Consider the following 21,053-nt stretch of genomic DNA (forward strand, 5'->3'; position numbering starts at 1 on the left):
TTGTGAGTTTACTTCAAATGAATCTTAAAAACATTTGAAAATCTGAGTATTAAAACTGGTATGTAAGCGTCTATGAACAGATCATTAATGTTTTGCAAGGACATTAATATGTGTGGCGACATAGGAAGCACTCAACCCTAGCGGATTTCCCCCGGTCCACCCGGTTAGAACAACAAAAGCACTACATGGGCCACACAAGGACCCAAGAGTGGGGCTCGCTACACCCGATAGATCTACCACTTTTGCCCTCGGTCTTATACAAGATTAATGGCACTTAAGAGAGATTACTATTCGCTCACCTGATCTAACAGTTCATTCCCTAGCTTAACCATACCCTAGTTAACGTATAATGTGAGAGTTATTCATGTCCTTGGGCCTCTGCCCATGTCCTTGGGCCTTTGCCCACGCCATTCGTGTTATTAAAACTCATGCATGTTTCGAAAAACACTAATGTTTTTATAAACCGGTATGTTTAGCATAATCTTTTCGTAAACCATTTGAGTTTGTTAAAATCATGTCGCAAAATGGTTTATAAATATGCAATATTCATTTATCGAAACCTTGTGTGATTTTGCAAAACTTGCATGTCTTTCCACCCCCGAAAACATTTTATAAAAATGTAAAACAGTAAAAAGTGGGGGTTATGAACTCACCTTGATATTCCTGTGCAAAGCTAGTTTAGTGTGATTCCGTAGTGTCGTTCCAATAACGTGAATTAGCTAGCGTGCATCTAGTATTCCTAAGAGGAAATAACATATCAGTTTTCTAATCTAAACGTAGCTAAACTACGTGTCCGAGCTCTACCGAATCGTTAACTAAACGGTTCTATAAAGGTGCTATCTTGACTTAGAATAACCAATCCATGATTATTTGATCCCATTTATAAACAGGATAAATACTAAGTCTCGAGAGCGACTTAGTTTTCTAGTGTTTTAGGCTATATATATATATTTATATCTATGAATATAAAATATATTTACATAGCCTTGTTAGTTTTCGCGAATAGAAATATGTATACGGATAAGGTTGCGTCTTGTTGTGTCGTATATGATACGGTAATATACCGTTGTAGTTTTCGTAGGATGGAAATATCTAAGTATATATTCATATACTTAATGTTTGAACGAATATAAACAAATATATTCTTTTTATAATAGTATTTGAACTCTAAATAATTTAGATAAACACAAACAATTATACTTATTTATATGATTTCCGAACATTAGACGTTTGAAATAATATAAAAGCTAATTTAATTCGTATGAGGGTTTAAGGTCGGCATTTGAAATAAATACAAACCTTATATTTATTTTACAAATATGTTCGGAAACATCGACGTTTGAATTAAATAGAAGTTCATATTTGTTTTATGAAAAACTCCATGCCTCGAGTTATTGGCGTTATGAAATAACAAAGATGATCATGTTTATTGTACATAGATGTCAAGTTTCGTTAAGTGGTAAATTAAGTTTGTCGGATGTTATACTTTGTTTTTGTAATTCGTAAAACATCACCAAAATAAATATATCTATATATTCATTTTATAATAAAAGCTCGGATTTTCAACAAGTGTCGTTTTTAAGCTTTAAATACGTTTTGGAATTCGGGTTTTTGCGAAAAACGGACAGTGTTTACTCTGTTTTTGGACAATCCCGACAACTAAGTTGTCGATTTATTTACCAAAATCCAATCAATTACTCAACAACATAACACTATATATGTAAATTTCGTCAAAGTATCAAAACTAAACTAATATTTAGTCGAATCGGGTCGAGCTCGGTCGCGTAACCTAACTATCTAAGCTAACGAAATAAATATTTGCTACGTCTAAACTTTACCGGGTCCTAGGTTGACCGCGTTTGACCCGAGAGTTGACTGCCGTTGACCGTCCGTTGAACCGAGTTGACCAGCATTGACCAGTCAACCTGTTGTGTTGACTGGTTTGACTCAGACCCGAACTGAGTTAACCCGGTTTGACCAGTCAACTCGCTGCGTTGACTCGGTTGACCCGTTGACTGAGTTGACCATCTTTGACCTACTTTGATCGGAAACTTCTTGTTGACGACTGTTGACCGAGCCAAAATGTTGACCGAACACGAGCCGAGACCGAAACCCGACTCAATCGGTAACACCACCAGAACCCATCCACCTCGCCTGAAACATTCACGTCGGTCGGAGAAATAAAAAGAAAAAAAAAAGAAATATAAATAACACATAAAAGGCTCACCGGAGACACCACCATCGTCGGACTTCACTGTCGCCGCCATGAGCGGCGGCGCCGCTCCACCTCAGCCGTTCTTTCTCTCTCTCTCATCTCGATCTCTTCTCTCTTTCTGTCCCTCTCTCTCTCTTTCCTGCTTCGTCGTCATGCCACCACCAGACGGTGATGATGGTGGTGGTTGTTACACAGATCGAAGGAAAAGGGGGGTGGGGTTGCAGGTGTCGGTGAAGGGGAGTGGGTGTGGTCGTCGGCTAACCGGCACCGGCTCCACCTGTGACCGCCGATTGTTTGATCGAGAGGGAGAGGCAGAGTATTGAATCTTTGTTTATCTAATGTTGAGATTGTAGAGGGTATTTGGGGTTTGAAATCTTGATGAAGATGATAAAGTCTCAATTGAAGCAGACATATAATCGAGTGAGAGAGAGAAGGCAGGTAAAGTCTGTGCTTTTGCTTGAGGATTAGGGTTTTCAAATGTAGGGGAGAGCAGATGATGATGTTGTGTGCGTGTGTTTGTTTGATGTTAGAAAAAAAATGAGGATAAGGTTGGTTATGCAATATATATCTAGGGTTAGTTTTTAGTGGGCTTTGGGCTTGGGCCCAAGGCCCACAAGCCCAATCGCGTGTTTCAAGTGACCCGTAATCAAAACCCGTTATTCTAATAATTGTCGTAAAATAGTGTCGTTTGTCGGGTTCGACGCGTTCGTTCGTCGCTTTAACTAAAAATCGCCTAAAATACTACGTTGACCGTTTTAATTCCGTTTTTCGGTCCGGTTTAAACTACGGATATTAAAACTTAATTGCGGAGCTAAATATTTTGAAAAAATTTAATATTTGTTGGCGTCGTTAGTATTTTGTTCGGTTTCAGTTCGTTACCGTGTATTGTTCCGCAGATTTCTCCAGCAATCACCATATGCGCACTGTAACGTCGAGTAGGCGTTCCTAGACATTATTAAAGCCTAATTGGGTTTACTCGTGCCTTAAACACTATTAATTATTGCCTTAAACGTTCGCTAATTGCGTAATTAGAAGCCGTTAATTATCGGTTGTCACACAATTTGTTTTCGTCTCAGTCCGATGTTTCCACCATCGGTTGGGGTGTGACACTGTTCTTGTGTAATAAACATAGTGTGTAAACGTATAATGCAATTGATGTTTCTCTAGTGTTTAATACAATATCTTTACGAACAAATGTGTTTGTGCCATGTGTCTGTTGCACCTCGCGTGCGCTTCCGCTGCGAGTCGGGGTGTGACAATAATGGAATGGACAAATGAATGATTTGGATTATTAAAATTCCACTGTCTTGTTTGATTACCGTTTAGAATGAAATGAATCATTACATTGTGTTGTTTGGCAACCAAAAAGAGACAAAGGAATAAAATAGGTAGTGGTGTGGCGTTAGCAAGTGAGCGGCAGTGGGTGGTGGGTAGGTGGCAATGATGGTGTTGGCGGGGGTAAGTGGCGACAATGGTGGGGATGGTGGAGGTGATAAAGGGTGAAAGAGGGAATAGAAATGAAGGAGAGGGGAGGGGGGTGAATTTGCTATTTAGAGGGAATATGAACCCGTATATAATAGGCAATTTTATTACATTCATGCATGCACCCTTATTTTTTTCACTCAGTGATACATTCCATTCCGTCTTACGTTCAAGCAATACTAAACACTATGGTAGTGTTTGGCATGCATAAATGAAAACGGAATGGAATGGACAACTACGAGAGAATGAAAAAACTAGTTTTTAGTTGGCCAATGTAATGAAATCACCTATTACTTCAACCATTTCATTCTTTCTAAAAACCCTAAATTCATTCCATTTACCCCCTTATTTTTTTCATTACATTTCCTCTTTCATCCTACATCATCGTTACCACAACAATCGTCGCCGCCACCCACCATCGCTATCACCAACCTCCGCCCCCATTACCGCCACCCAACACCACCATCCGCCACAGCCACTACTACCACCCACTCACCACCAATTTAATTTTATTCCTTTGTTTTTTCCCGTCTACCAAACAACACAAAATAATGATTCATTTCATTCCCACATGATAACCAAAATAGACAACAAAATAGGTTAATCCATTTCATTCCTTTATCTATTTCATTCACTTATCTAATCCATTGCCTTATACCAAACAAAACTACCTAAAAAACATAATCACCACATTAATTTATATGGGTGGAGATACAATAGGAAGATTATTTGGCTAGGAAGGCTAGGAAGTGATCTTGACCATTCATTAAGTTAATCAAGGGCTAAGATTAAATCAGGGAAATTGAAAGGAAGAAAAGAGGCGCGTGAGTTTGTTCAAGGGCATTCTAGTCAATCCAAGCCAATAGATTCTCTCTCCTCCAATTCCCCCCTATTTTTTAAACGTTAATAACTCTTTCATACGACATTATTTTTTTATAAAAATTGCACCAAAAAAACGAGCGTTTTTTTATCTTTAAAACGAGCATACTATTGCTATATTTTTTTAAAAAAAATTTAAAACCCAGTTGCGTAAAACGCAATAGAAAAACCACCAGTTACGTAAAACGCAATGAAAAAAAAACCTAAAAAATGACATTTTTCTACAACGCAATGCACCAAAAACACAAAGAAATGACTTATTTGTAAAACGCAATGGCCAGAGAACACATAAAAATGTGTTTTACCTAAAACGCAATGCACCAAAAACACAAAGAAATGTCTTATTTGTAAAACGCAATGGCCAGAAAACACTTAAAATGTCTGTTTTCTAAAACGCAATGGACTGAAAACACATAAAAAAGTGTTTTACCTAAAACGCAATGCACCAAAAACACAAAGAAATGTCTTATATGTAAAACGCAATGGCCAGAAAACACTTAAAAATGACTCATTCTAAAACGCAATGGACTGAAAACACCTAAAAATGTGTTTTACCTAAAACGCAATGACTAAAAACACTTAAAATTATGTTTTTTTTTCTAAACGCAATAGCCAGAAACCACATATAACTCTCTTATTTCTAAAACGCAATGGACACATAAAACTGTCTGTCACTGTGAACTGTCTGAATTGTCTATGAATTACTGTCTTCAAAATGAGCCAATTTCTGGAAAATTAATTTTTCTGATGCGTTTTTAGTACAGCAATTTAATCGAAAAAACCCCAGCCAGGGGCTCTGCCCCTTGGACCCCGCCAGGGGCTGCCGCCCCTGGGACCCCGCTACCAGGGGCTGCTGCCACCGGACCCCCGCAAAGACCGTAAAACACAATGACTGAATCAAAAACCCAGATCATGAAAATGAAATTAAAGAATTTCTTACATGGATCGAAGCCAATTTCTTCATCAATTGACGAAAATTGAATGATAGAAACACTTATCAACGCTCGAATCGAACGAATCGAGTGATTATCTCCGAAATCATCGGCAAAACGAGATTTTTTTATGAAATTAAATTGGGTTTTCTTCAAAAAAAGATGAAGAACACGTTGATCGGGTTTTGAATCATTGATTGGTGATGAAAATCGCACTATAATGTAGTGATTATTGAGATAGAAAGTGAAGAAATAGTTGAAGATGGTGGGTTTTGAAAATGGTGGGTTTTGAAGTTACTGGGTTTTGAAAAAGGAAGAAGAAGGAGTTGGATTGACTAAAATACCCTTTCTCTTTATTTTAAAATTTGGAGTAAATTACAAGTTTTGTCCTTTATGTTTACATCAAATTGCAGGCGTTGTCCTTTTGGCCAAAAGTTTACAGTCGGTGTCCTTAACCTTTCAAAATCTTGCACATTTTGTCCTTTAGGTCAAACCTGGTTAGAAATCTCAGTTAAAAATTATCATGTGTAATGCACATGAGGATAAAAAGGTAATTTTACTATCAACCCTGTCTATTCCCTATTTATAACCTCACCCCTCTTTCTTCAACAAATGATTAGGATTTAATGTAAACCTCCAGGCTTACGAACGTATTTATGTGTGAGTAAGTATAAACATTCACATATACCTGTCGATTACAATCTCCATACGAAAAAATACCACTTACAATTTAAATTCTGAAGACAATCAATTTTAAGGGTAGAATACCAAAGCAACTACATTTAACGCTTAACAAAGAACAAAAGGAACCTTTCTTGTTAAAACTGGAGAAAGGGAAGTCACCACTTGAAAGCAGCCGATGGAAGAACAAAAACTCAAGGAGGAAGGAAGGAACAGGGAGGCGGCTTTGACATGGAGGCTGGAGTGAGAAAACCCTAGATGGGAATTCAAAAGTACGGGTGTGAAAACCTAGATGTGAATTCAAAAGCATACTTGCAAAAAGCGAAACCATTAGCAACACCGGGAATATGTGAGCTCTAGCGTCCTTTCACCATTGCTGCTAACCACTATATTGCTGCTTCCCTTTAATTTACAGATCATGAATCAATGTTGAAGGAAGAGGGGTGAGGGTTATAAATGGAAAATATAAAAGGTTGAGAGGGAAATTACCATTTTACCTTTATGTGCATTGCATATGATAGTTTTTAACTGAGATTTCTAACCAGGTTTGGTTTAAAGGACAAAACGTGCAACATTTTGAAAGGTTAAGGACACCGCCTGTAAACTTTTGGTCAAAAGGACAATACCTGCAATTTGATGTAAACATAAAGGACAAAACTTGTAATTTACTCTAAAATTTGCCACATATCATAATCCTATGGCTTCCTATCCTTCCTAGCGAAAATTAACTTCCTATTTGACAGGTTTTACATAACGTGCGGGTACTAGATCAACTTAGTTATAACTAAAGAATCTCCGCCGCATTGCGGCGGGTCGCAATCCTAGTTTATATAGTATTATTAGTAATCCAATACACTTTCATGCCCATTCGGACCATCCAAAGTGGAGGAGACCCACAAGTGGGACCCGTACGCCCCGATTGTTACATCCTCGCGGCCCAAATATAAATATTAAATCTCTTCCCGATGCACACACACATTTTCTTCAACACCCCCAAACCATCACTCAGATTTATTTATACTCACTCACTCAACTTCAAATTAGGGTTTCTCTCATCCTCAATCACATAAATCCCCACTTTATCTCTTCATCTCTACACAATTTCATCCAATCCAGGTATAATTTCACTCATACATAACTTCCTAATTTGTTAAAAAGTACTGAAATTTTAACATGTTCAGCTTAAATTACTTGTTTTCAAAGACGATGCGATTATGTTTGCTGTATTGTTCTTTAACAGCTTTAGATTAGTTCCTGTTAAGAATAGTTTCTGTTTGTTGATAAAACTAGTTAACATAATGATGTGTGGTTTTGAGAAATTGATATCCATTATTTTTTGAAATTTAATTGTGTGTTTTTTTCTTGTATAGGGGATGAATTTGATTGTTGTAAGTTCATGTTTTTGTTTGGTAGGAGAAATGCAAATTAGCTAGGGTTTTAACTTTTAATGGACTATGCAATTGTTGGACTATACTATTACTATGGTTATTAGTGTGAGCTCACGGGTCCACCTTAGGAGGATTACGGAATCATTCAAAATTGTGACTTGTCAGTCATTGATACTATGGTTTGAAGAATGCAGGACTATGGAGTTTTGGCAGAATTACTGGACCGAAACTGAAGACTGTATTTTTTGGGGGTTGTTATTATTTTGGCAAATTGGATTTTAATAATCTCAACTTTCTCAATTGGCCGATAATAATCCCAACTCAGTTATTTGCTGATAATAATCCGAACCGGTCCAGCCAATAATAGTCTGTGTTAAAAATAGTTTAACGGAGATAAGTTTTTTTCTGAATTATAAACCGTTGTTTTAGGGCTTTTGATTAGAACGAGGATACGAGTTGATTGATGTAAAATTTACCTCGAAATACTGCACCAAACGACGAAAACGGTGCTTCAATTCGGGTGTTTAAACTTTCAATTAACAAAAATAAAGCCGTTTAGAGCATTGTTTTGAGATAAGTTTTACATAAATCGACTCGTATTCTCGTTCTGATCAAAATCCCTAAACATCGGTTTGTAATTCGGAAAAAAACTTAACTCCGTTAAGCTATTTTTAACGGCGGACTATTATCGGCCAAAAGTGGACCAGTTCGGATTATTATCGGCCAAATTAAGAAAGTTGGGATTATTTAAATCCAATTTGCCTATTATTTTTTTTATGTTTTTTTTCCGTCCGAGCTTCTAGCTTCATTCCGCTCCGACTGCGGGGGTGTTTTGGACTATTCTATTATTATGATTGTTGGTGTGAGCTCACAGGCCCACTTTAGGTTTCTAGGGTTCATATTCCGTTTTCTATATATTGTAATGCATTATTCGGTAATAATGAATTCGGCATTCGGTATTTTACCCTCTGTTGACATTTTTTTTTTGTTGCAGTTTGGATTTTGCGGACTTCTGTTATTGCTCTTGTGTGTTTTGATGGATGATGCTCGTGAATATAGTCCAAATCAAGGCTATGGGTCGTCGTCGCAGCTCCCGAAAGCGTATGCTAGTGATGTGAATTACAATCAGTCTCAAGCCGTTGTCAAGTACACTGACGAAGAAGATGATGAAGAAGAAGAAGAACAAGAAGAAACAAACGTTGGTGATAATGGGATGAATGAAACCGCTCTGCAGAATCTGGACGACGAAGATGATGACGAGGATGATAATGATAATCGATATGACGATGACAGGGATGATGACAACGGTGAAGATCAAACTGGGAGAAAGAAAAACGAAATTGTTAACATGCAACGGCATCCCAAAAAGAGGAAGTTGAAGAGCTTGTTATCAAGTTACGAACTCGCACCTCGGGTCCCACCACCTACTTCTACACCGAAACCATTGTTTGGTGGGAGAAACACACTTACAGATTGGACCGAACATGAGACATTCGTGTTGTTAGAAGCTTGGGGAGATCGGTATATAAAATGCGGAAAAAAAAGTCTCCGATCTGAAGAATGGCAAGAAGTTGCGGACCGAGTGTCTCGGGAATCAAAGATGGTAAGAACCGATTCTCAGTGTCGGAACCGTTTGGATACGTTGAAGAAAAAGTACAAGAAGGAGAAAGCAAATTTAAAAAGCGGCAAGATTGTAAATAGTAAATGGGTGTATTTCAAGAAAATGGATATGTTATTGTCACCAGTGGGAAATGACCGAAATGCTACCATAAACCCTAGCGTTAAGCAAAATAACTCCGTTGTTGTCCATGAAACAAGGGGTAGTTCTGGTAATTCAGATTATCATGAACAAGATGATGACGATGATGATTCGGATTTGCTTCCACCGAAGAAGTCAAAACCCGAAGCTTCGTTCAAATTGCTTGCGGAATCGATTAATAAATTTAGCGAGATGTATGAAAAGATCGAGAACAACAAGATACAGCAGATGATCGAGCTGGAGAAAATGCGGATGGATTTCCACAGGGATTTGGAATTGCAGAAACGGCAGATACTTGATAGAGCGCAAGCCGAGATTACAAAAGGACACGGGGATTATGAAGATAATGACGTTTCTGCTGGAAACGTTAGCGGGTGATGTATCTTTTGATTAGCGTATATTGACCTGTTGTGTAATAGTAGGGTGTAAGTGTAACTGTCTTGAGATTCTCTGTGCAATAAACAGGTGTATTTTAAACATTTAAAGTACTAGTTGGTATAAAAGTGTATCTTTGTCATCTATTCATTCTTTCTTGATCTGTGTTCTGTTTGGTGAATTCGAAAGGAAAACTCAAAATGTACGTTATGAATCTACATGTGATCTTGGAGCGAGGTGCTGCTATGTTTGGCCTATTTATTGGTGTTAACAGTGGCGGATCTTGCCTGTTGAATGTGTCAGGGCCGAAAGACACGGGCACTAAAAAAAACCCGGGCAACCCAGGGCCAAACATAGTATATATAAAAAATTTCGATCGAAATGCGGAAATTAGCACTAAGGCCGAAAAACTTGCCGGGCCGTGGCCCTGCCACACCCCTACTAAGAACCGCCCCTGGGTGTTATTGTTTATGCAATACTTTTTTTATACCTGAACGACGTATGGTTAGGATGTCGCTAACCTGGTTAATAGTATGTTAATATCACCGAGTTAGTATTCAAATCTCCTCTTTGCTTGGATTGAACCCTTGACCTTCAAGAGAAGCAAAGCTTCCCACCTCCCCCTTGACCGTCGATGAGAATCGAGTACGTAAAAGAGCAATACTGATATTTTATTTTTGATTTTTTTCCAACTCTTTTTCTACTTTATTAGTTTTACAACAAGCCCGGCCCGGTATGCTTATAACATAGTGTTTATCAGAACCACATCGGGCTTACAAGCATATTCTATTACCCGACCCGATAACCGAACCGACTAGTACCCGAAAAAAATACCCAAAACAAATCATGGGTAACCGACCGACCCTAAAACTTGAATTTATTTATTCGTTATGAACAGTCGCATTGAGGATTAGGAAATCACAACCTGCAATTGTTGTTGCGATCTGAATCCCTAAAATAGATCTATCTATCCCATTGAGATTTGGATTTTAAAGATGGTGGTGGTGTCATCTGTAAGAGACTACATAAATCGTATGCTACAAGATATTTCTGGCATGAAAGTCCTCATACTTGATTCCCAAACGGTACTCTTCTTCTTCTTCTTCTTCCTCATGTAATTATTTCTCATAGGGATCATCAATTCATGCTAGGGTTTACTTATTGGGCCAAATTTATTGATCTACAACATTTGCTTTCATAGTCATTGCTGCCTTTAAGTTTGATTACCTGCTGCTGCTGTGATGTAGAAAAGATACTAGAATTGAGTTGATGTATGTTGTCTTGTGTTCATGGTTGTAAAAATCCCGACTAGTCTCCGATTAATCACTAATCAGAGGTTCACCGGCCAAATTTCGACCAAACCTTGTAAATTTCTGTTAATTACTTAAAAAATGGGTCAATGAGGGGTTAAAAAATGTGTGTATATAACTAAAAATTACATATAAAAATCCCGATCCAGTTAATTCCGATTAATCGCGAGTCGGTACTCCACGGACCGACTAACGCCTAGCGATTCTTACAACGCTGGTGTGTTGCAGGTAAGTGTTGTGAGCGTGGTGTATTCTCAGTCAGAACTTTTGCAAAAACAAGTGTTTCTGGTAGAATTGGTTGATTCGATTTCCATGTCAAAGGAGTCCATGTCACATCTCAAAGCCGTTTATTTTCTCCGCCCGACTTCAGAAAATATTCAGCATTTCAAACGCCAGCTTGCTAAACCGAGATTTGGAGAATATAACCTTTGTAAACAACTTCCTCTAAACCTCGATTTCATCTTTCAATTCATTCTGCAGCATTGTATGTATAATTATTTTTTATTTGTTGCAGTTTTTTCAAATATGTTGAATACTACTCAGCTCCATATCTTAGCGGATTCAGACGAACATGAAGTTGTTCAACAAGTGCAGGAGTTTTTTGCCGATTTTGTCGCACTAGACCCCTACCATTTCACTTTGAACACACCATCAAATCATATGTATATGCTCCCTGCTGTCGTAGACCCTCCAAAGCTACAAACTTACTGTGATCGAATCGTAGATGGAATTGCAGCCATCTTTTTGGCTCTTAAAAGGAGGCCCGTTATTCGATATTCACGAACATCTGATATCGCTAAACGCATAGCACATGAAGCTTCTGTCAGTTCTTCATCTTTCTATTTTATTTTTAATTTTCTTTTGCATACTAATAGTTCTATATTCATGTTTTTTTCTCCTGTCGATGCAACAGAAGCTGATGTATCAGCAGGAAAGTGGCCTTTTCGATTTCAGACGCACCGAAATCTCTCCTTTGTTGCTTGTAATTGATAGGAGAGATGATCCTGTTACTCCTTTACTGAACCAATGGACTTATCAGGTGCCAATCTTTGTAGTTTTGGTCCGTAAACTATTGGAAACCGTAATGCTGATTTGTTAAGTTTTGTAGGCTATGGTGCATGAGTTGATAGGTATTAAAGACAATAAGGTAGATTTAGGAAATGTTGGAAAAGATGAGCAGCAGGTCAGATTTCACTTCTTTATATATTATCCACATGTAGGGGTGTAAACGAGCCGATCCGAGCCCGAGCCCGACTAGGCTCGAGCTCGGCTCGTTATGTTTTTATGAAGCTCAAGCTTGAGCTCGGCTCGGTTCGAGCCTACTTCTCTGAGCTCGAGCTCGTCTCACGAGTAAAACCCAAAGCTCGAGCTCGGCTCGAGCTATTTCGAGAACAACCACAAATGAGTTAAAAGCTCGGCTCGAGCTCGTTTCAACAGCGATTAAGCGAGCCAAAGCTCGGCTCGAGCTTGGTTCACCAATGTTATCATCATCATTATTATATTATATATATAAAAAACTAAAATTTTGTTTAGGCTCGTTTGGGCTCGCGAGACTAAACGAGCTTTGTATTTCAGGCTCGAGCTCGGGCTCGATAACTAAACGAGTTCTATTTCAGGCTCGAGCTCGTGCTCGGGCTCGTTAAGGCTCGACTCGTTCAAGCTTTCAACCGAGCCGATCACGAGTAGCTCTCGAGCCTCTGGGCTTGTTTACACCCCTATCCACATGTAATTTCAAGAATACATTGTGATAGTTGTTATTTACGAAACAGGAGGTTGTATTGTCGTCTGAACAAGATGCCTTTTTCAAGGCTAATATGTATGAAAACTTTGGAGACATTGGAATGAGTATAAAGCGGATGGTGGATGATTTTCAGCAAGTGGCCAAAAGCAATCAGAACATTCAAACAATAGGTTTGTACAAACATCTATTATCTCTACTCGGTACTAGTTACAAAACTGCAACAATCTGACTGTAACACTTTTTTTCTTCGAGTGCAGAAGATATGGCTAAATTTGTTGACAATTATCCAGAATATAGAAAAATGCAAGGAAACGTGTCTAAGCATGTAACCCTGGTGACAGAAATGAGCAAGATAGTTGAAGAGCGAAAACTTATGTTAGTTTCACAGACCGAACAAGAATTGGCTTGCAACGGTGGTCAAGGAGCTGCATTTGAGGCTGTGACAAATCTTTTGAATAACGAAAGTGTGTCGGACATGGATCGACTACGGCTGGTAATGTTGTATGCTTTACGTTATGAGAAAGAGAGCCCTGTTCAACTGATGCAGCTTTTCAATAAGTTGGCTTCTCGGTCCCCCAAGTATAAGCCTGGGCTTGTACAATTCCTTCTAAAGCAAGCAGGGGTTGATAGACGAACGGGAGATCTGTATGGTAACAGGGATATCTTGAATATTGCACGTAACATGGCTCGTGGACTAAAGGGGGTTGAGAACGTCTACACCCAGCATCAACCGCTTTTATTCCAAACAATGGAGAGCATTACAAAGGGCAGGTTGAGAGATCTTGATTATCCTTTTGTTGGCAATCACTTTCAGCAGGGCAGGTTTGTCCTCTATGATATGACCAGTCTTCTTTTCAGTAACCTTTTCTATTTTACTCGTTAGAGATACGACTAGGGCTGTAAACGAACCGAACGAACACGAACAAGGCCATGTTTGTGTTCGTTCGTTAAGAAAATTAACATGTTCGCGAACTGTTCACGAATGCATACCGAACATAAGTTTATGTTCGTGTTCGTTCGTTAAGGAAATTCAGTTGTTCACGAACAGTTCGTGAACACTGGTCTCGAACACAAACAAATAAAAACAAACGCAAACAAACATTTAACTTGAAAATAAAAACATTTTTATCTTTAAACATTGGATATAAGTAGTTAAATACAACAATCGAATGATAAATCAAAACACAAGAAGTCTACTAGACCACTAAACGACGAATCAAGTTTAACTAATTTAGACATAATTATCCCCAAAAATGTCTTAGAATGTCCAAATTTTAGTTAACTTTGAAAAAAATAGGGCTTCAAGTTTTCAATATGTTTAGATAAAAGGTTTATTATTTATTATTTTTTTGATATAATCAAATGGACACGAATGAACGTAAACGAACGTATTACGGAATGTTCACGAACGTAGTCGAATGAACGAGACCTGTGTTCGTGTTTGTTCGCTAAGCTAACCAAACGAAACTTTTTGTTCGTGTTCGTTCGTTAAGCTAATCGAACGGACATAAACGAACTTCCTGCCGAACGGTTCACGAACTGTTCACTGAACGTTCGGTTCGTTTACAACCCTAGATACGACATAACACGAACCTGCTCATTCATAACTTGGCAGGCCACAAGAGGTGGTGATCTTTATTGTTGGTGGGACTACATACGAGGAATCTCGTTCAGTTGCTCTACAGAATTCATTGAATTCCGGAATTCGCTTTATACTCGGAGGATCCACTCTTCTAAATTCTAAAAGGTACACACATAGCTATGATGACTTGAAGTTCTGAGATATGAAGAAGATAATCTATATTTGGTAAATGCAGGTTTCTTAAGGATCTTGAAGAAGCTCAAAGGATTGTTCGATCAAGCACCGGTGTTGTTTAGATGTTAAATATGAATTTACATATTTCTTTTTCTTGAAATTGCACTTGGGATATGTGTTTTAACTTTTGAGCACGCGCTGGAGATGTAAAAAATTTAACCGGAGATGGACCTGTCAATCGAGCTCTGATAATTGTTCGAGACATGGACCATAGTATAGTGGCTTGTTTGATGTGGTTAATAAGATCTTTACAGGGATATATACATGAATGCTAGCTGTATAATTTGTTTTTTGTTAGTACTATAACTATCGGTCGGAACTAAAATGAGCCGGGTTGAATGGATTTAAAAAATTAGCGAAGAAATAGTCGTATTGAATCGTGATTGTTTTTATCATATACTTTAAAAACTTGTGCAACAAATTTTATATGACTAGGGCGGCATATCTCGGATTTGACTGAAAAACCCCTAAAACCGAACCAGTAAAATCCCAAACAGGTGGGTTTTTCGGTTTTGGGCAGTTTGCCTCACAAATCGGGTGGGTTTTTTTATATACCCAAATCCGGGTATGGAACTGGGTTCCTCGAGCTCGAAAACAAAATGAGCCTTTTTTCGAACGAGCTTCTTTCAAGCGTCGAGTTTTTTGAACACCCTTAGAAACGTGTGTGCCAGCGTTGTTATTAGCCCATGATCAAGTAGCCGGTACTCACAATCAAGAATTCCATCAAAACCGTATGAAGCCTATAACCATATCTGGAAAAAGAAATGTTTTTCAACCATGACTAAAGTCTTTGATCACCACGTTTAACAGGAATATCTTTACCAGCTTCCAAATGATTATGAAACACAAACCAGCAGCCCGGTGTGACGATCGTGTAAATATAAAGAATTGGGCTGGGGTTTAAGTTAGTTATATATGTTGATGATTAAGAAGTTATACAGTGTTTACGAATTTTATTTCGAAACTGTAACACAATAAACATATACAAATCCATCCATCATGTTTACCCGTAAGGAAATAGGCCAGTAAACCAGTCGGATTAGAGTAAACTGTGTGACTAAAGTCATTCAAGCATCTCTATTCACCACCAGGCCCCTTAAAACCACCTGCTAGGGGTAAATTTGTCTTTTTAGTTCATTTCGGACTCTAAACAAACCTGTAATCACCAAATTCGACGTTTTGCGTCTTGCTAGAGGATCAAGATCACAGCTTTGACCACAGAGTCTCATAGAAAAATTGATTTAAATGAGCCCGTTTACGCCTGGAAAAGATCAAAACCAAAATGAAACTAATAAGTTGTTAAATATTAATCCTGTCAATAATCTAACTTCTAGAAAAGAGTAAATTACGTTTTTGGCCCCTGTGGTTATATCACTTTTACTATATTAGCCCAAAATAAGAATTTTTAACATATCTGCCCCCATGGTCTCTATAACTAACCATTTTGGTCCCTAAGTCTAGAGATCATGGGGGCCAAAATGGTTAGTTATAGAGACCATGGGGGCCAAAATGGTTAGTTATAGAGACCATGGGGGCAGATATGTTAAAAATTCTTATTTTGGGCTAATATAGTAAAAGTGATACAACCACAGGGGCCAAAAACGTAATTTACTCTTTAGAAAAAAAAAGGAGACTCCAATAAAAAAAAGTGAAATCAAATAGTAAAACCAAGAAACATAAAAAACATAACTTTAATAATAAAAAGTGATATCATATGGTAAAACCTTACAAAAATCATTTTTATGTAGCTTGATGTGTTGGATCTTCATCATCAATCTTGCCAACTGCATCAAGTATCGATGAATACGTAATAGCATCATATTCAAAACCACATGATCGCATCTCTCTCATAAGTTTCGCAGCCTCATCAAACATGCCCGCGTGACTAAGACACCCAAGAAGTGTGTTATAAGTAACCGCATCCGGTTTATTTTGCGAACGCTTCATTTTTTCAAACATAACCATTGCACGTTGCGGGCCACCACATTTAGCCAAGCCATTTAAAATTATATTATGCGAGTTTATATCCGCCACACAACCGTTTTCTTCCATATCCCTCATTAACGAATACGCTTCATCGATCAAACCGCCCCGTACCATACCCGACAAAAGCGCATTGTAAGCGTAAACATCCGGAACCGACCCCGTTTTCTTGATCTCGTTAAAAAGATCCTTTGCTTCATCCAACCGCCCACATTTTCCCAAGTTTTTTATCATAACCGCGTATACCCTAGAGCTAGACGACCCGCAATTTTCCCTTAATTCTTGAAACAACTCGTTCGCAGCTTCGTAACGTTTCGCTTTTCCGAGAGTGTTAATTATACTACAGTAAGCGGCCGGGCAAGGAGGAAAGCCCTTTTCATCCATTTCTTCTAGAAGCAACAACGCTTTTTCGACTTTATTAGTTTTACAACAACCGTCGATGAGAATCGAGTACGTAAACGAGCTCGGAACAATCCCCTTCTCCTTCATTTTCTCGAACAATAAAAAAGCTTCATACGATGACGTTTTAGAATCAAAAAGAGCCTTAATCATAGTGTTGTACGTCACTACATTCGGTTCACAATGATACAGCTTCATCTCCTCGAAAACCTTTTTAGCATCAGCTACAAGCCCGGCCCGGCCCAATATGTTTATAACATTGTTTATCAGAACCACATCGGGCTTACAACCTTGTTTTAGCATGTTTACGTAAACCCCATATGCTTCTTTTACTTTCCCGGCTTTTCCGAGCCCTTTTATCAACTCCGTATAAGTGTAAACAGTGGGCGCGCAATTTCCATCTTTCATTTCTGTCACTAAATCTAGCGCCTTTTCTACCCTACCAGCTTTAAAATGTATTCCTAATAACGTTGTGTAAATTTTCGCATTCGGATGAAACCCGTTCTCCTTCATTTCGTCAAACAATCTTATAGCAGGTTGATCATGGCCTAATTTGGCAAAAGCCGACATCAATGCACTGTACGTTATCGTGTCGGGAAAGCAATTACCTTCATTACACATCTCACTGTAAAGATCGTACACTTTGTCGGGATGATTTTCTTGCATTAGCATTAAAATAATGGAGTTATAAGTACTTGCAGTCGGTTTGCATTTCCGTCCTTTGACTTGATAAAACAGGGAAAGTGCTTTGTTGACCATCTTTGACTTTCCTAGTAGTTTAACAATTTCCGATAAATCTTTCGGATCGATAACAACTGAATTTCGTACCATTTCTTGGATCATCTTCCACATATCCCCAAACATTCCGGAATCCGCCAAACAGTATATTAAAGCCATGTAAGTAGTTGAATCATGCTCAAAGTTTCGTCTTTTACCAGCCCATTTAAAAAACCGCATCTTAACATTAACGTCTACGTCTATATTCAAAACCTCACGAACTAATCGATGATCAACTCGTAACTTTAGTACCTCTAGAGCCTTTTCTGCATCAGGCCCCCACTTGAAAATCTTTAGTATCCTAATAAATCGCTCGTCCAGTATCCTTGCAGAGTTGTTCTTTCTTGATGTTCTTTGATTAACAGGTAAATTTCTTGTATCGTCTCTGGGACCCGACAACCGGAACATTTGAACAATCTCATTTTCTGCCATGACAATTTCATCTCATGTTCAGACTCAGAAGATGACAATGATTCATACAAACTAATAATATTTGTATTGAACTTGAATTAGCAGCATGCATACCCATATCAAATTAGCATTTCAAACAGAAAAAAAAATACAATTTTTTTAGGCAAATTGGATTTAAATAATCCCAACTTGCTCAATTTGGCCGATAATAATCCCAACTCAGTTATTGGCCGATAATAATCCGAACTGGTCCACTTTTGGCCGATAATAGTCCGCCGTTAAAAATAACTTAACGGAGTTAAGCTTTTTTCCGAATTACAAACCGATGTTTTATGGATTTTGATCAAAACGAGGATACGATTCGATTGATATAAAACTTACCTCGAAACGGTGCTTCAAACGACTTAATTTTTGTTAATTGGAAGCTTAAACACCCGAATTGAAGCACCGTTTTCGTCGTTTGGGGCAGTATTTCGAGGTAAATTTCAACTCATATCCTCGTTTTGATCAAAATCCATAAAACATGGTTTGTAATTCGGAAAAAAGCTTAACTCCGTTAAGTTATTTTTAACGGCGGACTATTATCGGCCAAAAGTGGACGAGTTAGGATTATTATCGGCCAATAACTGAGTTGGGATTATTATCGGCCAAATTGAGCAAGTTGGGATTATTTAAATCCAATTTGCCTAATATCAGAAACAAAAACCGCAGCATTATTAAACTAAGTGTATAGATTAAAAGGTTCAAATGTATCTACTTTCTGCAACTAAAGATCATTATGTTTGACATGTAATGGAAAAAATAAGAAAGAATAAGAATGCACACCACCTGTTTGTTTAATTCTCTCAGAGAGAAAAGGCATGGTAAAGATAGATCGTTGCAGTGGTGTTGAATGGAGCTTCATCTTTGGCATTATTGACAAGATATAGCTGAAATTTATTGTTGACCGCCCTAATCTTTGAACCACTGAAAGGGTTTTAGGGTTCTTACACTGGCGAGTACAGAATTCTTACACCAAATATGGAGGTTTCAATTGACTGTCACTCGATGAAATGTTTTGTTTATCGAAGGGGATGGGGAATGGGTGGCAGTGGGGCGGACAGTGGTGGCGATAGGGCGGTGGGGGAGTGGTGATATGGAAGAGGGGAAAAAGTTACGGTGAGTTGGGTTTTTTATTTATTTTTTTTAATTGAGTTAAATCCTATTTTAGTCCCAGTGGTTTGAGTCATTTTCCAGTTTAGTTTAAAGGTTTCATTTTTCGCCTGTGGGTCCAAAAATGTTTCAGCGTTGCCTTTTTAGTCCACTAGGTTAACTTCATCCATTTTTTCTGTTAACGAGAAGCACAATTCGGTCATTTTTTATGTAATTCTGTGAACTAAAAGGGCAATTCGGGCATATAAAATGACCGAATTGTCTTTGTCGTTAACAAATATAATGGATGAAGTTAACCCAGTGGACTAAAATGGCAACGATGAAACTTTTTTCAACCCACAGGCGAAAAATAAAACTTTTAAACTAAACTAGCAAAATAGTCTAAACGACCGGGACTAAAAGGGCATTTAACTCATAAAGGTTTTTTTTTTTTTTCAATTTGGATCGAATATTACAGAGGGCTAGTGGACCTTGTTCCAATGAGTGATCCACCATGAAATAGGTTGCTTCATCAAATATGCATGCCCACCAATAGCCCATATAGCAATTGGCTCATATTTTGGATTTTTTTTTGTCGTTTTCTTTTTGTATTAGTGTCAACTTCGACCTGCTAATCCACGAGTACGGCCCGTTTTAACACCCCTATCATTGAAACATATGGGATTAAGTGGTTAAGAACATTTCCAACAAGACGTCTGTGTGCTTAGATGGAGGGCTTGTGGGACGAACAAGGGTTGAAGAAGGCACTTTCAAGCAAGGTGCGTGAGAGGAGGCGGATGAGGAAGGGAGAGGACATGAATTTGTCCAATTTATGAAAAAAGGAGAAGGGTTTGGTTAGGGCGAGCAACTAGCTAACTACCGAGGTGAATGAAGGAGAAGACACGTTGTGACCCGTCCCGTTGAAATTGCTCTAACTAAACAAGTTGGATTCTGGGAGAAATAGCTCCTTAGTTACTGACCAAACAAAACCTTGGATTTGTTAGGGGATTTTTGTAATTTAACTATCACCGATCAAACTGACCAAACAAAACCTTGGATTTGTTAGGGGATTTTTGTAATTTAACTATCACCGATCAAAAGATTAACTTTGTTTATGTTAAAAAAAAGTTAGCATCCTAAAACTAAAACTAACCAGTTAAATGAGAAGATTAAAATAAAACTAAGTGGGTAGGTTAATGTCGTTTATATATATGTTATAAATTTTAAATATATTACGATAATGTTAACTTTAAACTTCTTTATAAGAAAAAACTCCCAAATAGTGTTTTTTTTCCATCAAATATTAAAAAAAAAAACTAAAACACAAATTAAAGCCTCTTATTTTCACCTATATATTTTAGTCGAATTCTACGTGTCACATCTTTTAAACGTCTTGCTCATTAACGTGAAAGCATAATGATGTGGTTAGCAGAGTCAAACTAACTCTCATACGGACATCACATTACACACACTTTCCTATTACAAATACGATTTTAATCAAATGCAACATTTCTTACACGATACAGCAAAATTGATTTTTGTCGGCTAAGACGACCTAGGTAATCAACCATTTAAATCTAAGTGCTTTTTAAGAAGCTTCGTTTAGCTTTTAGATAGGCTATTTAAAACATAATAGGGGGTAGGGGCGCGCCGTGATAACACAATCTTCACACATTGATCCACGTGATACACCGCCTCCGGTAAAGTTTTCAACGCGTTGAATTCAAAACCCATGTGACAAGCGGTCAAATTAAAGAGATTATGAAATTGCCAA

At 38.0% G+C, this 21,053-nt stretch overlaps 3 protein-coding genes across 5 annotated transcripts; 2 read left to right on the plus strand and 1 right to left on the minus strand.

Moving 5' to 3' along the window:
• Positions 1 to 7,142: 7,142 nt before the first annotated feature.
• Positions 7,143 to 9,857, plus strand: LOC110880115 (trihelix transcription factor ASIL2). Of its 2 annotated transcripts, none has more exons than XM_022128684.2 (2): positions 7,143 to 7,305; positions 8,572 to 9,857. In XM_022128684.2, the coding sequence occupies exon 2, from the start codon at positions 8,614 to 8,616 to the stop codon at positions 9,712 to 9,714; it is 1,101 nt and encodes a 366-aa protein (XP_021984376.1). In that variant the 5' UTR covers positions 7,143 to 7,305; positions 8,572 to 8,613; the 3' UTR covers positions 9,715 to 9,857. The 2 variants fall into 2 exon arrangements, with proteins under 2 accessions (XP_021984376.1, XP_035833908.1); XM_035978015.1 differs by lacking the exon at positions 7,143 to 7,305 and adding an exon at positions 7,725 to 7,828.
• A 627-nt stretch (positions 9,858 to 10,484) lies between these two features.
• On the plus strand, positions 10,485 to 14,872 carry LOC110880114 (vacuolar protein sorting-associated protein 45 homolog). Its single transcript, XM_022128683.2, has 9 exons — positions 10,485 to 10,796; positions 11,250 to 11,451; positions 11,536 to 11,843; positions 11,935 to 12,060; positions 12,130 to 12,204; positions 12,791 to 12,932; positions 13,020 to 13,584; positions 14,378 to 14,509; positions 14,580 to 14,872. Exons 1-9 carry the CDS (start codon positions 10,707 to 10,709, stop codon positions 14,638 to 14,640), a joined length of 1,701 nt encoding a protein of 566 aa, XP_021984375.1. The 5' UTR covers positions 10,485 to 10,706; the 3' UTR covers positions 14,641 to 14,872.
• A 605-nt stretch (positions 14,873 to 15,477) lies between these two features.
• On the minus strand, positions 15,478 to 19,362 carry LOC110880113 (pentatricopeptide repeat-containing protein At3g16010). 2 transcript variants are annotated; one of them, XM_022128681.2, is made up of 3 exons: positions 18,977 to 19,362; positions 16,308 to 18,162; positions 15,478 to 15,839 (listed from the first exon to the last, which is right to left on the minus strand). In XM_022128681.2, the coding sequence occupies exons 1-2, from the start codon at positions 19,059 to 19,061 to the stop codon at positions 16,319 to 16,321; spliced, it is 1,929 nt and encodes a 642-aa protein (XP_021984373.1). In that variant the 5' UTR covers positions 19,062 to 19,362; the 3' UTR covers positions 15,478 to 15,839; positions 16,308 to 16,318. The 2 variants fall into 2 exon arrangements, with proteins under 2 accessions (XP_021984373.1, XP_021984374.1); XM_022128682.2 differs by having other exon boundaries at positions 16,303 to 18,162.
• Positions 19,363 to 21,053: the final 1,691 nt, after the last annotated feature.

Source organism: Helianthus annuus, chromosome 9 (genome assembly GCF_002127325.2).
Source record: "Helianthus annuus cultivar XRQ/B chromosome 9, HanXRQr2.0-SUNRISE, whole genome shotgun sequence".
NCBI lineage: Eukaryota > Viridiplantae > Streptophyta > Magnoliopsida > Asterales > Asteraceae > Helianthus > Helianthus annuus.